The sequence below is a fragment of the Paramormyrops kingsleyae genome, chromosome 9 (genome assembly GCF_048594095.1).
Source record: "Paramormyrops kingsleyae isolate MSU_618 chromosome 9, PKINGS_0.4, whole genome shotgun sequence".
Classification (NCBI taxonomy): Eukaryota; Metazoa; Chordata; class Actinopteri; order Osteoglossiformes; family Mormyridae; genus Paramormyrops; species Paramormyrops kingsleyae.
This window is the reverse complement of record NC_132805.1, coordinates 1031461-1045239: the sequence shown is the minus strand read 5'-3', so window position 1 is coordinate 1045239 and position 13779 is coordinate 1031461. Positions and strand designations below refer to the sequence as shown.

The 13779-nt window shown below is 42.7% G+C and overlaps 2 protein-coding genes across 2 annotated transcripts in view; both read right to left on the bottom strand.

Annotated features, from left to right (window-relative positions):
• The window catches only part of LOC111850409 (rap guanine nucleotide exchange factor 5-like), a 45871-nt gene extending 45004 nt beyond the window's left edge, over positions 1-867 (bottom strand). The window contains exon 1 of the mRNA XM_023824267.2: positions 632-867. Coding sequence (XP_023680035.1) covers positions 632-793 — 162 coding nt within the window. The 5' untranslated portion in view covers positions 794-867. The remainder of the gene's footprint in view (positions 1-631) is intronic.
• A 4492-nt stretch (positions 868-5359) lies between these two features.
• LOC111850397 (ferroportin) lies at positions 5360-13741 on the bottom strand. Its single transcript, XM_023824256.2, has 9 exons — positions 13085-13741; positions 12185-12286; positions 11926-11993; positions 11459-11618; positions 10444-10559; positions 9765-9891; positions 8464-8700; positions 7577-8245; positions 5360-6095 (listed from the first exon to the last, which is right to left on the bottom strand). The coding sequence occupies exons 2-9, from the start codon at positions 12276-12278 to the stop codon at positions 5746-5748; spliced, it is 1821 nt and encodes a 606-aa protein (XP_023680024.1). The 5' UTR covers positions 12279-12286; positions 13085-13741; the 3' UTR covers positions 5360-5745.
• Between the last annotated feature and the right edge of the window lie 38 nt (positions 13742-13779).

The window sequence follows — 13779 nt, the reverse complement described above, 5'->3', positions numbered from 1 at the left end:
AACACACATACACTAATTAATATATATATATATATGTGTGTGTGTGTGTGTATATATATATATATATACACACACACACACACACACATACGTATATGCATATATAGATATATATTCGACACATTTGCATGTGGTTATTCGCTGTGTCTCTATAGGACTTCAAATGATACAGAAAGTAACTCCTCTCTCCCTTTCTATTCACGGTGCGCAATCTTTCATAGAGAATCTGATACGTGAATATGATCCACCGCCACGTTGAATCACTCTGTCCAAGGCGCTCGACCTCTTTCATTCAACCATTTTGAAACACCTTCTGAAATATACCCAGGTATCGAAGTTTTATATTCGGCTACTGTCACACTTGGTCACCCTACCGTATTGTTGTGGGAGTCGGTGATTTAGTTAACTTATATCCAGCAAAACCCAAGTCTTAAAAATCATGCGATAACAATGTATTCCCACCTGGTTACTGGCATTTGTTCGTTTCGAATATAAAGATAAGAATTAAACTACGGAGACAACACACGTGTGGTAACTTATATAACATATTTACCGTCACATACTGCTGATCGGCAATAATATACACGAAGCTTGTTTTACAGAACACCTTAGATAGCACTGGGTGACTTACAGTCTCCACACTTTTCTTCCGCAAATGCAGTCCCTGTTTTAACAGTCCCGGTATATCTCGGATCCTCTGTTTCAGATGAGCTTGATCCTTCACTTGTTTGCCCCATCGCCAGTTCTTCAAGAGCCCGTCTTGGGGCGAGCAAAGCAGCCCGTCTTCCTCCATCTCCCCACATCACGTTCATGGACATGCACTTGGAGCAGACATCCTCGTAGTGTTTTAACCAGAGGGGGGTGGCTTCTGATAGACGAGCTGGTGTATCACGCAATGCTGCTCCACCCACCTTTTTTTGCATGTACTATTATCTGTAGGGTGTATTATATTACACACATGTGCAGTAGACCTCCATTGTTGCTGGTCTTTTCCCTCGGGATTTACGGTACTCTATACAGTGTGCGATATCGCCCACATGTGCTGACAGTAGACTCGCACGTACGCTACGTTGTTTCTTAAATTCAGACGCTGGTCGTGGTTTTACTTTGCCTGTCACATATTTTTTCACCATAGAGGAATGCTTTGAAAACGCATTACTATTAAACGCTAAGATCTGTGGAGACGTACACAGGTTACGTTCGGTGTCCAGTTTCCTGTTGGTGTTAAGCGTTAAACGGCGTCTCATGAACGTCGAAGTCAACACAATTTTGAAAGCTTGCGGATGGATGAAACAGTGTCGCAAAACAGTAAATACATCACCTTTTCTCAAAACCAAACATTATATTGATTGCCAGTGGTCCAGCATCTGTGGTAGCCTACATTGCATCCATTTGCTTGGGTGTTATCTGTGGACTGAGTAGGCTATAGGAGATTCGGTACCCTGTTGGAAACCACAGATGCTGAATTGTGCATCTCAGGCTCCACTGTTCCTACTGTATATGGACCAATTCTATCAGGAATTTAAGTCTAACTGGGCAGCCAGTTGGCCTGGGACATTTTGGTTGATTTTTGGGATCTTGCATTTTTTGGTGTCTCTTATTTGTGACTGTTTAATCTGTGATATCCCTGCGTCCTGTCCAGGGTGGTCCCGTACCCTGTGCCCTGGACATTCTGGGATGAGCTGCAGGCTAAGTACTCTGACATTGCACTGGATAGATATTATTAATCACTGCAAATATCATTGTGTTTGAGGTTGTCATTATGCCTCATGTCCAGTGAAATGCAAAACGCACAGCTGCTGTATGGTTTTAGTGGTTGCTCTGTTATATATCACCATGAACCACACTGAAATGACTCACAAAAACCACTGCATTCTGGATCCACCATTACATTACAAGAGCCTTGTGAAACATTTGTGTTTGACAAGTGTTTGACTGAATCACTGGACACTGAGCTAATATGCAAATGGCAGGAGATAGCACAAAGCGACTGATTACTGCAGCCTCTCCTGGCTTTTACAGAAGTGTTACCGTAGCTGTCTTCACGTCTCATCTCCATTTCTCTCCTGTTGATAATGCATCCAGTCCCTAAGTCCCCATTGGTCAGGTGGTCTCAGCACCAAGGTCAGTATCACAAGGAGAGGGACAAAGGAGTCGGGAGCAGGAGTGCAGGTGAAACAAACTGGGTTTTATTAAATGGGAAAACAAAGGCTAGAAACAAACAGGTTAACGAGGATCAAAACAGGAGGCTGGGAGCAAGGGAAGGCACAGGTAACGTGAGGGTTAGACGTCAAGGACTGGGAAGCACTTTAATACACGACTGACGAAGGAACAAACAAGAGGCAGCAGAGAGTGATTCACACATAAGGTATGGTAGTGATTACCAGGTGGACTCCTTAGGGCCACCCTAGGGAGGAAATGGGAGGGTCAGATGGGCGGGGTGTGACAGTCAGAGCCATGGGTCATAATGTCCTCCACATTCTGTACAGTCTCTGCATCTCCTGAGCTCTCAAGGAAGCCTTCATCACTTTTTTTTTTTGGTTTAATCCCTTCTTTCTGGCATCCCTAATATGGTCGGCCGTCTCTCTCAGCGCTGCCCCATTTTTCCGCATGGTCGCATTTAAAGCATGCGATACCACAGAGAGCGCATGAGGAGACTTGAAGGTGAAAGCTTCTAAGGTAGCTTGACATCAAATGCAAATGTTTATTTGTCTTGTGCTTCTGCCAGAGACCTGTATCACAAAGTGCAACTAAAATCAAATGTGTCACCCTGGCCAAGGTAGGCTTCTTTGAAGTTAGTGTGCTGCCATACAAAGCCCACATTAAACTGGCATGATCATTTACTACATCATGTGCTAACAGATATCCACCAGTACCTTGTCCAACTGGAATTTGTCACATTCAATCACTATGCACATTCAACTTCTAATAACTATCATTAGTCTCTAATTTCAATAAAATTCACCTTCAGTAAAAAAGAAAGCTTTCAGCAGTTGCAGAAAACTAAATTATTTAATCTTGAAAGTTCATTCCGGGTTAAAATAAGCACATGACCGGACTGTCTCTTGCTTGCAGTTTCTGTATCGCGATGTACTTGACTCTTAGAATAATTTAAAATATATTAAAAATTTGGAATTAATTACCTGTAAGCTGCATTTGTTGCTTTTTGTTTTAATGCGAAATCCATTAAATGCAATGGAGTGAGTGTGTGTTAGCAGGAAAAAGAATACAGAAATCATTCTGATGTGAAGCCCTGGGATTCGAGCACCAGAGGACTCCCATAGTGAATCATTAAAGGGAGCATGACTCAGGTGAACCAGCGCCGAAAGCCATCCTGCTCGCTTTAAACAGGTGCGTGGAAGAGATCCTCTGAAGTAGTGCTGTAGAGATGGACATCTGGGGCTGAGATCTCAGCAGGGCTAGGGGTGGGGGGCTTTGGGGGGCTGGCGCTCAGATCTCAGCAGGGTCAGGGGTGGGCAACTTTGGGGGCTGATAAGGCTCGGAGAAGATGGATTGCGCAGATTGCCTTTGTTTCTCTTTACTGTGAGGCTGTTCCCAAGAGTGGTGGGGAGGGGGGGGGGGGGGTGAGGATATAAATGGTTTGAAGACAGGAATAGGGTATTAAGGACCCCCCCACCTCAAGAGAACCCCCTTCCATCTCTTCCTTGTGCTGACACTTGGAAATATGAACTTTTCATACTCATCATTAAAGTGACACTGACTACAGCACATGCCTTTTAATTTACATTCAACCAAAGTTATAATTTCTTAGTTACCTTTTGTTTTAGTTAACGTTATGTTTATGTTTTCCTTTATGTTAAGGTTGTAGATCCTTTGATATGTCATTTTGATGCAACTCTACATTAATTTTACAGTGCAAATAATGGGCTCCAGAACCCCTGCTACCCTGATTAAAACGAGCAGATACAGAAAATGCATGGATGGATACTTTCAAGTAGATCCCATCTATTTTTTTACTGAATAATCTGATTTCAGTTGCCACCTAGTGGACATTGAAAAAACAGCTAGTGTTAGCAAAATCTATTTTATATTTTTTGAATCACTGATTAAACATGATTTATTCCTTACCAGCTGATTTTGAAAATGGCACCCAGAAGTCAGACGCTATATGAAATGTGTAAAAATACTTACAGAAGTGCTATCACAAGAAAAATATTCGCACAAATGATCAAACACCTACATCACTCATGTATCTGTATTCTCTGTATTCAGAGTAAAATTGTAGCCAGCTTGGGTCATAGTAGATAATGTTACATTAGCTGAAACACTTTGAATAATAGAAAAATAAGTAATGCAATGCTACAGGAAATAAGATCTAAATGAATTTCTGAACATTGTATTGCCACTTAATAGGTAACATTCAGATATGAAAATGTCATATGAAGGTGATTTAACTGGACATTGTACAAAATGTGTCTGTGAAAAACAACCAAAATACCGTTACGGTCTGCGTTTCAGACAGAAATATGTTAACCCTGTGTGTAAATGACTAGTCATGAGATTAACAAAGGTGTATCTACCATTTAATGTGAGGTTAAAAAAACAAATCCAAAATTCTTTTTCAAAACAGAATGTCATGTACTGAGGTAAAGCGGTTTCTACATGAATCATGATGTTACACAACAAACTATTCAAACCAGTTTGGTTATTTTTATGCATTATCAACCAGATCTAATGCTATGTGGATTAAGTTATGTGGAAGAATGGATTTCAAGCATCTGCCACAAACATTTAAATAAAACATTAGAATCACGCTGATTCTGTGTCAGAGAAAATCTTTATAATTAAAGCTTATTCTGTTCATATCTCCTGAATGCAGAGATACTTTTACTCTTGGTTTACATTGCTTTGTTTGTGTCTTGTGTAACTTCATGTTAGTGCATTGTGCTGTTACGCATTTGTTTCCTCTGTATTGCTAAGAAACCAGGCATGCTGCTTGCTGATTCATCCACCAAGAGATTTAAGATCTGCTTTCCATGCTCGCCTCTCCAAATTTCCATTTTTCTTTCAACAGTACAAGAAAAATCTGACATTATGTTCCCTTGATATCACTCCGCAGTTTTCCTGAGTTTTTCCAAGCTGTCGGCTCAGTAACAAGCTCGCCTCTTGTTTTTTCTATACTTAGTTGAACTTCTCAATAACTAACATCTCATTGTCACTGCATCCATAGCTTCCATTACAAGTCCTTGGTCTTCTTGATGATCCCATTGTTAAAATAGGTAGAGAGATTAACACATTTCTGGAGTGTGGAGGTCCCAGGTTGTGTTAGAAATGTTGTGCTATCAGCCTATATCTTACATGCAGCCTTGTAGTTTGTAGCATGCAGGAGTTCGATAGGTCTGGTTGTTTCCACATTGACTGATAGAGGTACATGTTTCAGTCCATCCTGGGCTGGGCTTTGCTCCATGTCGCTGAGATTGGAGGCATGACAGACAGGCAGCGATGTACTGAAGGAAACTGCTACTTCACCAATGCTGCAATATTTTCATTGTGTACAATAATTGATATTCATCATGCTGCTACATTATGCTGGTTATATTTTAATATGTGTACAGAATGTATCTCAGTATCCCATTGTCCTATATTGTTATTTTGTGGCACAGTTTAGTATTGTTTTTGTTCATGTTGCACATTGTATTTTATTATATGTCGATGTATGTTGAATTGCGGTCCATGCAGAAATATTGTCTCACCTCACTATGTATGTGCACACAGCTGTTGTTGTCAGTAAAGTAACCTTGAACCTTGGATGTTCACAACGCGGATGCAGGGAGGAGATGAAGCTGTCAGTACGGCAGCGGGACCCGGGCAGCATTCTGTGTCAATCCGCTGCTTTTTCTTGGCCTTGCGGACGTACGTGAAGTACATGGCATGCCCAGCAGCGACGAAGAGCACGGAGATGATGACCAGGATGCCAAAGTGCTGAGGCTGCGATGCACAGATGACCATGACGAAGTGCAGAAGGTCCATCAGGTAGTTGATAGAGCTCTGCACTCCACTGACCACGCCCCGCTCCAACTCGCTTATGGTCTCCTGGAGCAGCTGTGTGACCGTCAGGTCGAAAGACCAGAGACCTGCGGATGGAACACAGGGAGTGAGCTTCAGAAATGGCCTGGCCATCGCTGTCAGAAGAGGGAAGCCTCCAAACCAGAAGTAACTACAAAAAAACATCACGTCGCACTGGGGCCTTTTAAAAACTCTTTATCATTTGAAGAAATTCAAATATTATACAGTTACTACAAACCAAGCCTATCATTCTGCAGTAGCTACCCTAAGCCCATTATGTGCAACCAACTGCGAAAGGTGAACCAGGCAACATTCGCCTGCTGGCTTGGGGAAGGAAAATGATGAGTAGACAATAATATATAACGTATTTTTATTCATTTACCTACCCACAGAACAGAAATGCCAGCAGCAAAAAGGTAATCTAAATGGCAGCGTGAAATTAAAATATCAATATTTACATTATTCAGCATGACAGGGTTACAAGCACAAAATAACTTCAAACAAACGACATCCCTGCAGTCAAATGCTGCCTTCAGTTTAGGCTGTCTGACGAGGCTAGGGCAGTACAGTATGTAATTTTTCATACGTCATGCTTTCCATACATTATACTGCAGTATATGGTATTTTGACAGTATGTTACAGAGCAATGCTATTCCGGTATCGTCCCCTTGATAAAAAATGCAGACGAAATCCAACCTGTTTCCAGGCTGTGCTTTTCATGTTTTTGTGAGTTACTATATTACCACATTCTTCTTCTGATTCACACATTATTTCATTAGTTTCCCGGCTAGCTAGCCGCTAAAGTACAGTAGTCTGCCCCTAGTGGCAGATCCCTTATTCTATGTTAAGCGACAAGGGTCATTAGATAAAACAAAAATGATAAAACATGTGTTAGATGACTCATACATAAATACGTGGATTTTTGTCATCTAATGTGTAAATATTTCTAAAACTAATTTTTTTTGAGTCCTCCAAGGCCGACACCACAGTGAGTCTCTTAAGAAAAAATATCATGATTGGCTATTTAATAAATCAAATTGGATGTTTTAACACTCATCACTTGAGGTCCCTGAGATCTGAAGCCCATCTCAGACTCAAGACGCACCATCACAGAGTGCAGACATACACATACAGTGGGGAAAATAAGTATTTGACACATCAGCATTTTTATCAGTAAGGGGATTTCTAAGTGGACTTTTGACACAAAATGTCCACCAGATGTTGCCATCAAGCCAAATATTGAATTCAAGTGAAATGACACAGGGAATAAGTATTGAACACACTTTATGCTGATGTGTCAAATACTTATTTTCCCCGCTGTACATATCCAGTACGCCACTGTGCCACTTAAGGTTTAAAGATGAAAAATTGTACCTTTGTCAAGTAACGGAATAACGGATAATGGAATTCTTCAGCATATATAAAATACAGGTCACTGTGGGGTGAATTTCAAATTAGAAATCCGTAAGAAATACTATCAATGCTCACTTTATTGTATTTCTACTCTTAATGTTAAACAGTTGTGTGTAAATCCAAAGGACCCACTTACCAACACGAGCTGTGATGACACCCAGGAACAAAAGGATGATGGAGATATAAGATTCAGGTGCAGAGCCAGTGTGGAAGTTCTGAAAGAGCACAGTGCTGTTGGTCCAGTGAATGGACGAGCGGTCAGGGAGGAGAGGCTGGTTGTTGCTGCCCCGGAAGGGGTGGCTGTGCCTCTTGCCCTGGCCCCCCAGGTCCTCCGTATTGGCCCCCATGAGATGCCCCAGCCGGCTCAGATCCATGGGGCTGCCGGGAGCGAAGATGGAGAAAAAGCAGAGCGTCAGGCAGCTGAGGTGCAGGCAGCTGGAGATGAGGCCTGTGTCGAGCAGGCCGTAGGCCTTCCTCAGCCGCGTGAACATGACGGTGCCCGCCAGGCCAGTGACGGCAGACACGCCCATGAGCAGGCTCAGCAGGGAGCCACTGATGCCCTGAGTGTAGGCGTAACCCGTGGTGATGCAGTCGAACCCGAGCACCGTGGTATACAGGAAGGCCAGCCCCATGCCCGCCAGGAAGACCGGTTGGCGGTAGTAGGCCTTCCAGCCGTCTCTCCAGGTTCTCAGCAGTTGCCTGAACCTCCAGATACATAAGGGAGATTCGCCCATTTCTTTCGATTGGACGCCACTTCTGCAGTTCTGCTCCAGGCCTCCAGGGGCTCCACTCACCTGTGGCTCCACTAAATTCAGGAATGAGAATTTTCAGAATGGGTTATTTTGTTTGTTTGTTGTTCATTTGGCAATTTAACAATCAACAGGTTTTTTCCCGTAAAATACAACGCCAAATAAGCGCCAAGGACTATTCATCTGAGAATCACTTGACCATGACCTTCCACTTCAGTAAGTAACATGCAGAGACATGCATGTAGAGGTAACACGTGCTGTAACACGCACTCACCACATGAGCTCCTGCCCGGCCCCTCTGCCTTGCCCGGTCCGGCCTTTACGCCCAGCATGGGAACCATGCGATACACCCTTGAAAGCAAGATGAACTCCACCATGAGGGACACCAGGTTCCAACCAAGGATGAAACCACAGCCGGCGACGTTGGACGCCAGCGTCATGACCTGGCCCACGGCGAGCGGAGCCAGGATGTTGGTCACCTGATCAATCCGCCGCATGGTGGCATTCACTTCTGCATGGCAACGAAAAGGAACAAATGAAAGCGGGGGCCGGGGGGGGACCTAATGCAGCAATGTGTGATCACCAAAGCAACAAAGAGCTGGGCTTCAGCCTGGACAGGATGCTGATCCATCACAGGACAATTTAAGGACATGGGATGCTTGCTTACCTCTGTAAAAATACTGCAAATTCATTGGTTTCATAATAAAAGTTCATTGACCAGCAATGTTTCACATTCTTCCACACAAACATATTCTTGTGCTATAATTTTTTGACTGACTCATTCAGTTCTGTTCTTGCCATTTTGTTATTAATTGCAGTCCTATTCACTAGCTAGATACTAAACTGTAATGTTTGATGTTTTATGCTATTGCAATGGTTTTACTAATTTACTGCTCGTCAATGAACTTTTTAAACTCAGAATAGCTCTTTTAAGACCGTAAATTATAAAATCAATAAATTTGCTATATTTTTACTGGATTAAACAAGCATTCCAAGACTTTCAGTGAGCACTTTACACGGCCTATTTACATCGATTACCCTAAATGCATGTCTTTCGGACTTCAGCAGGAGACTAGAGCAATGTATCCCAAGCTGGCTCTCAGGGACCCCCAAAGAGGAGCTGGAAGGGAGCAAAAATGTGGGCAGTCTGGGAGGGAGCAATAATGTGGGCTGTCTGGGAGGGAGCAAAAATGTGGGCTGTCTGGGAGGGAGCAAAAATGTGGGCTGTCTGGGAGGGAGCAAAAATGTGGGCTGTCTGGGAGGGAGCAAAAATGTGGGCTGTCTGGGCATCCCCAAGGACCGGGGTGGGAAACACTGACCTGGAGCACATGCAAGTGACAGGAGGGAAAAGAAAGTCCATATATACAGTAACGGTGGGACTCAAACCCCCAGCCCTTAAGGTGTGTGTTATCAGCACCCGCCATCCACTTAGCCACTGCGCCAGCGGTATATAATAACACAGGTCAGAATCTGTCAGATTGTAATAGACTGAGGCCTTGATTACTAGCCATACATGTACAGGCCGTATAGTACACAGCTGTTGGGGAAGGTGAGAGGACACCGCGGACGTCTCACCCGCAAGCCGCGCGCGGTTACAGCCGGTGATCACCACGATCCAGTCCCTTTGGATGGCGATGGTCAAGGCCGTGTTTGCCAGGTTTGCCACATCTGCCAGGATGATCACCAGCGTATAACAAAACACCTTGTGCAAGCCATGCGATGCAAACACGTTAAAAGGAGACGTGACACAACAGCAGGAGGCTGAGCATGCAATGATATATCAAGACGCTAGTGAAACGTTTCCATAGTGATTAACAGATTTAAGAAACGATACCCTGCACTTCTTCATAATAATGGATATTAGCTTAGGTTCATATTCCTTACAGTTAACTTGATAAAAAGGCAATATGTAACTGACAAGTAATTGAACATATGAATCAAATCCTAATAAAAACAAATATATGGGTGCAACTGTCTAACATTAGACCAAAAAGTCTGGGTTTCACAACATGATGTGCCTTAAGTAACTGCATTATCATCATTTATTTAAAATAAAAATGCATGAATATTTTATAGACATAATAGTATGTTGTGCACTCTGCTCTTATTTTGAAAAGCATGCCAGAGTTTTATGTAATTTTCAAAGCAGTTTTTGCTACTAAGACGCCCACAGTGGTATAAAAGTATTAGTTGCCTCGTGAAACAAGGTTTCTAGGGACAAAAGGTATGGAAGACACTGGAAATGAATACTCACAGTGAGCCAGCCACTGCAGATCCGCTCGATCCAGTGCTTGTAGGAGAAGACCAGCATGAGCACGATGCTAGACACTGTCACTGATATGTTCTGGATGAACAGCGACGCGTGGGCCACTGATATGGGAGAACAAACTTTGGTCTAGGCAGTTGGCCGGGTTCAGCCCGGAGCAGAACGTGCTCTACTGCATACGTGCTGTGCTTGTGTGTTTCTGTACAATCACTTAACGTTTTGTGTGCAGTGACGTTGTCTTTGATTGCGCAGTGATGCTAGAGTTCCAGTTTTAGGGCTGCAGTCTTCATACACACATCGAGAAGAGACAAAGTAAATACGGTACCAGTCAAAAGTTTGGACACGCCAAGTCACCTGTGAAGGAGAGTGATTGTGTCGCATCACATGACATGGCTTTGGAGGAGTCTGACCAGAGAGTAATGGATTAGCGGCCAGTGAGAGCTCAGCTTATATGTTGGAACCCCTTTCAGGACAGCTGGAAAAGCATCCCAGGGGACACCCCATAAAACTGACGTAGAGGAGGCAGTAGGATCAGGCAGAGCCTGGGGCAATTGGGGTTAAAAGCCCTACCCAAGGGCCCAATGGTGGCATCACTCTGCCTACCATGGGATTTGAACCAGCGACCTTCTTAGTCCCAACCCATAGAGTGACACCCGTAACAAATTAATTTGGTTACTGGTTAAGGTCAGGGCTGGGTAGGGGTTAGGGTCATCATGTTGGGATTAAAGTTTTCAACAGAGAAATGAATGGAGAGTCCCAACAAAGATATAATTATAAACCTGTGTGTGTGTGTGTGTGTGTGTCTGTGTGTGTGTCTGTGTGTATACGTAGATTAGGATTATATATGTAATTTTAGGAATGTTTCCTAATAGGCAACAATGACTTTATTATACATTTTGCCAAAATGGAGCAAAACCTCTATGTTTATAAATAGTTTTTTAACCACTTTTAGCCACCTGAACATCTCTGATTTGAACCCCATCTGCGAGGAGAGGATCATTACCTTTGTTCCTGGGGTGTCGGTCGACCCAGTCACCAATCGGCGCTCCAAAAAGTAGCACAGAGCCGGCCACTACTAGGCCGAACACAGCAGTGAGGAGCAGGTTGCGACCGTACAGCTCGACTAGGAATACGGAGATGGCGAAATGCCACATGCGGTTGCCCTTGTGGGAGAGACGAAGGGGAGGTGGCTCACTCTACCCTGCCAGCGAGGGAAGCCTTATGGGAGTGTCGACATAGTATGGACTCATAGGTTTGCCGTTATCTTTCTCCTTTGTAGTTCTAAATAGCATTTAAATTCATTTGAAATTATTTAGTCTGATCATTCAAGTGTTTTTGTATTTCAATCGTTCAGGACACATTGAGGGGTAAACTGATCAGTAGGTTATATTAGTAAGACAGTACATCAATAGGCTGAATATTACAAGATAAATTTTCCATCTGTGTCCTGGTTACTCTTACTTCACTTACCCACATGGACAACGCTCCACTGACATATATCAGGAACTTGGGACTGTTGAGGTAGATGAGCACTGATTCTGTGAGGAACATGTTACGGTGCATTACAGTGTTCCATCCATCCATCCATCCATCCATCACCTGAGCAGTTAACCAAGCACTTTGTGCTCTAGTATAACATAAAGCATATTGATAGGATTGAATGCAAAAAGTAGATGCTTATCAAGGGTACTATGGGTTTTAATGAATATTGTTATTGGCTCTGACTCACCTGGCATGAAACAGGTCATTGTCGCTCTGGTGCCGCTGCTCGCAGTCTGTGCAGGAGCTCCTCTGCCCCACGGCGCCTCGGGTTCCAGAGGCATCCCAGGTGCTAGAGATACAGCAGCGTGTCAGCTACTATGTAACAGCTCAAGGCAAAGCACTGTCCTCATCCATCCATCCATCCATCCATCCATTCATCCATCCGTTTTCTGTAACTCCTTGAGCAAAGCCTTTAACCCTGAATTGCTCTAGGGACCGTCTGAGCCGGCTTTCTCAAAAGAAAAAATGTAGGCCACCTTGAATAAAAGCATTCACGAAATACATCAAATTGAAGTTCTCAAACATTTGTTTACGTTTATCTTATATGACATATCACAGTCTCATTCCTAACGCTCAGGCCCATAGGTCAGGTTAACAGTCACCAAACCTCCCAAACACTGCATGCTAAGTCTTGACAGTTATACCACAAGATATCAATTGAAGTTCCTCTGTCAATGTGTAAATGTCCACCTATGATAGACTACCATTAACCATTGCAAAAATGTCTTTAATTAAAGCAATGAGCACATTTTATCTTCTTATTTACTAAATGTTATTCAGCAATAACATCTATATACCAAATAATGTCAAAGCCTTTTTGTTTGTCATGCAATTATGTAAAGGTCAAATCCATAACATTGCATTTGATAACCAAGAACACAATAAAATGTATTTAATATTTTATAAACAGTCGTTTGGATATTTATTCAAGCTAACACATCATTAAAAATGTTTTCACAGCATTCCAAAACTGTAATATTCCTTATTTCCATTGTAAAGTAGATAAACCAGTAAAACAAACAAACATACCCACTGTGTAATGGAAGCCATGAAACAAATTACTCAAAATAACAAGAAAATACTTTACATCAGATTTTGAGCTTGCAGTCCACGGTGTATCAGTGCGTCTCCCTTGTGGGGGTGATACTCATTTCTCTAGGCTGGGATTCAGGCTGTAGCCGTCTGAAAGGCCCAACAGCATCTGTGCATAAATGTGCACCATTGTGTGGAAAATGCCAGAAGTGCAGAACAGGCAACGAGACCACAAAGGCAGCCGGCATGTTCCAAAAGCGTGTGACAACATGGGAGGCATTAACTCCACTTTAGGTTCCACCATTTCAATCAAATCAGCCATTTCTATTTATAAAACAGGAACTGCAGAACTGACAACCCTATTCCCACTGCAGTGCAGGATAAACAAAGAAATTAATAACACAGAAACGATTTTATTTCTCAGTCGATGACATCATTCATAGTACAAGTCTGCTGTCAAACAGTCTTAGAAATAAATCTTATTTGGGGAATCATTCCCTGTTTGATGATGTCACCATCTGGAATTCCAAACAAGAACTTTATTGGTGTAATGAAAACAAGCTGAACCTTTTGTGTATAACATCTGCCATTTACAGCTGTTTTTCAGTGTTTGCCTGAATGCTATGTCAAATGATGCATTTCAACAAATAAAGAAAATGAAGGTGGAATTATTAATTAGTAAGTGACCATAAGTATCACAGAGAATAAGCTGGTCAGTTGAATTGTAATAAACATAATGATGGAATACAT

Bases quoted from the DNA above. Each gene is read 5' to 3' on its own strand.
- LOC111850397 (XM_023824256.2), bottom strand. From the start codon at position 12,278: ATGCCTCTGGAACCCGAGGCGCCGTGGGGCAGAGGAGCTCCTGCACAG. The intron at 11,619-11,925 runs GTAAGTGAAGTA...CTCTCCCACAAG, and splicing joins GTGGAGCGTTGTCCATGTGG to GGCAACCGCATGTGGCATTT. The intron at 9,892-10,443 runs GTGAGTATTCAT...GGCTTGCACAAG, and splicing joins TCTGCAGTGGCTGGCTCACT to GTGTTTTGTTATACGCTGGT.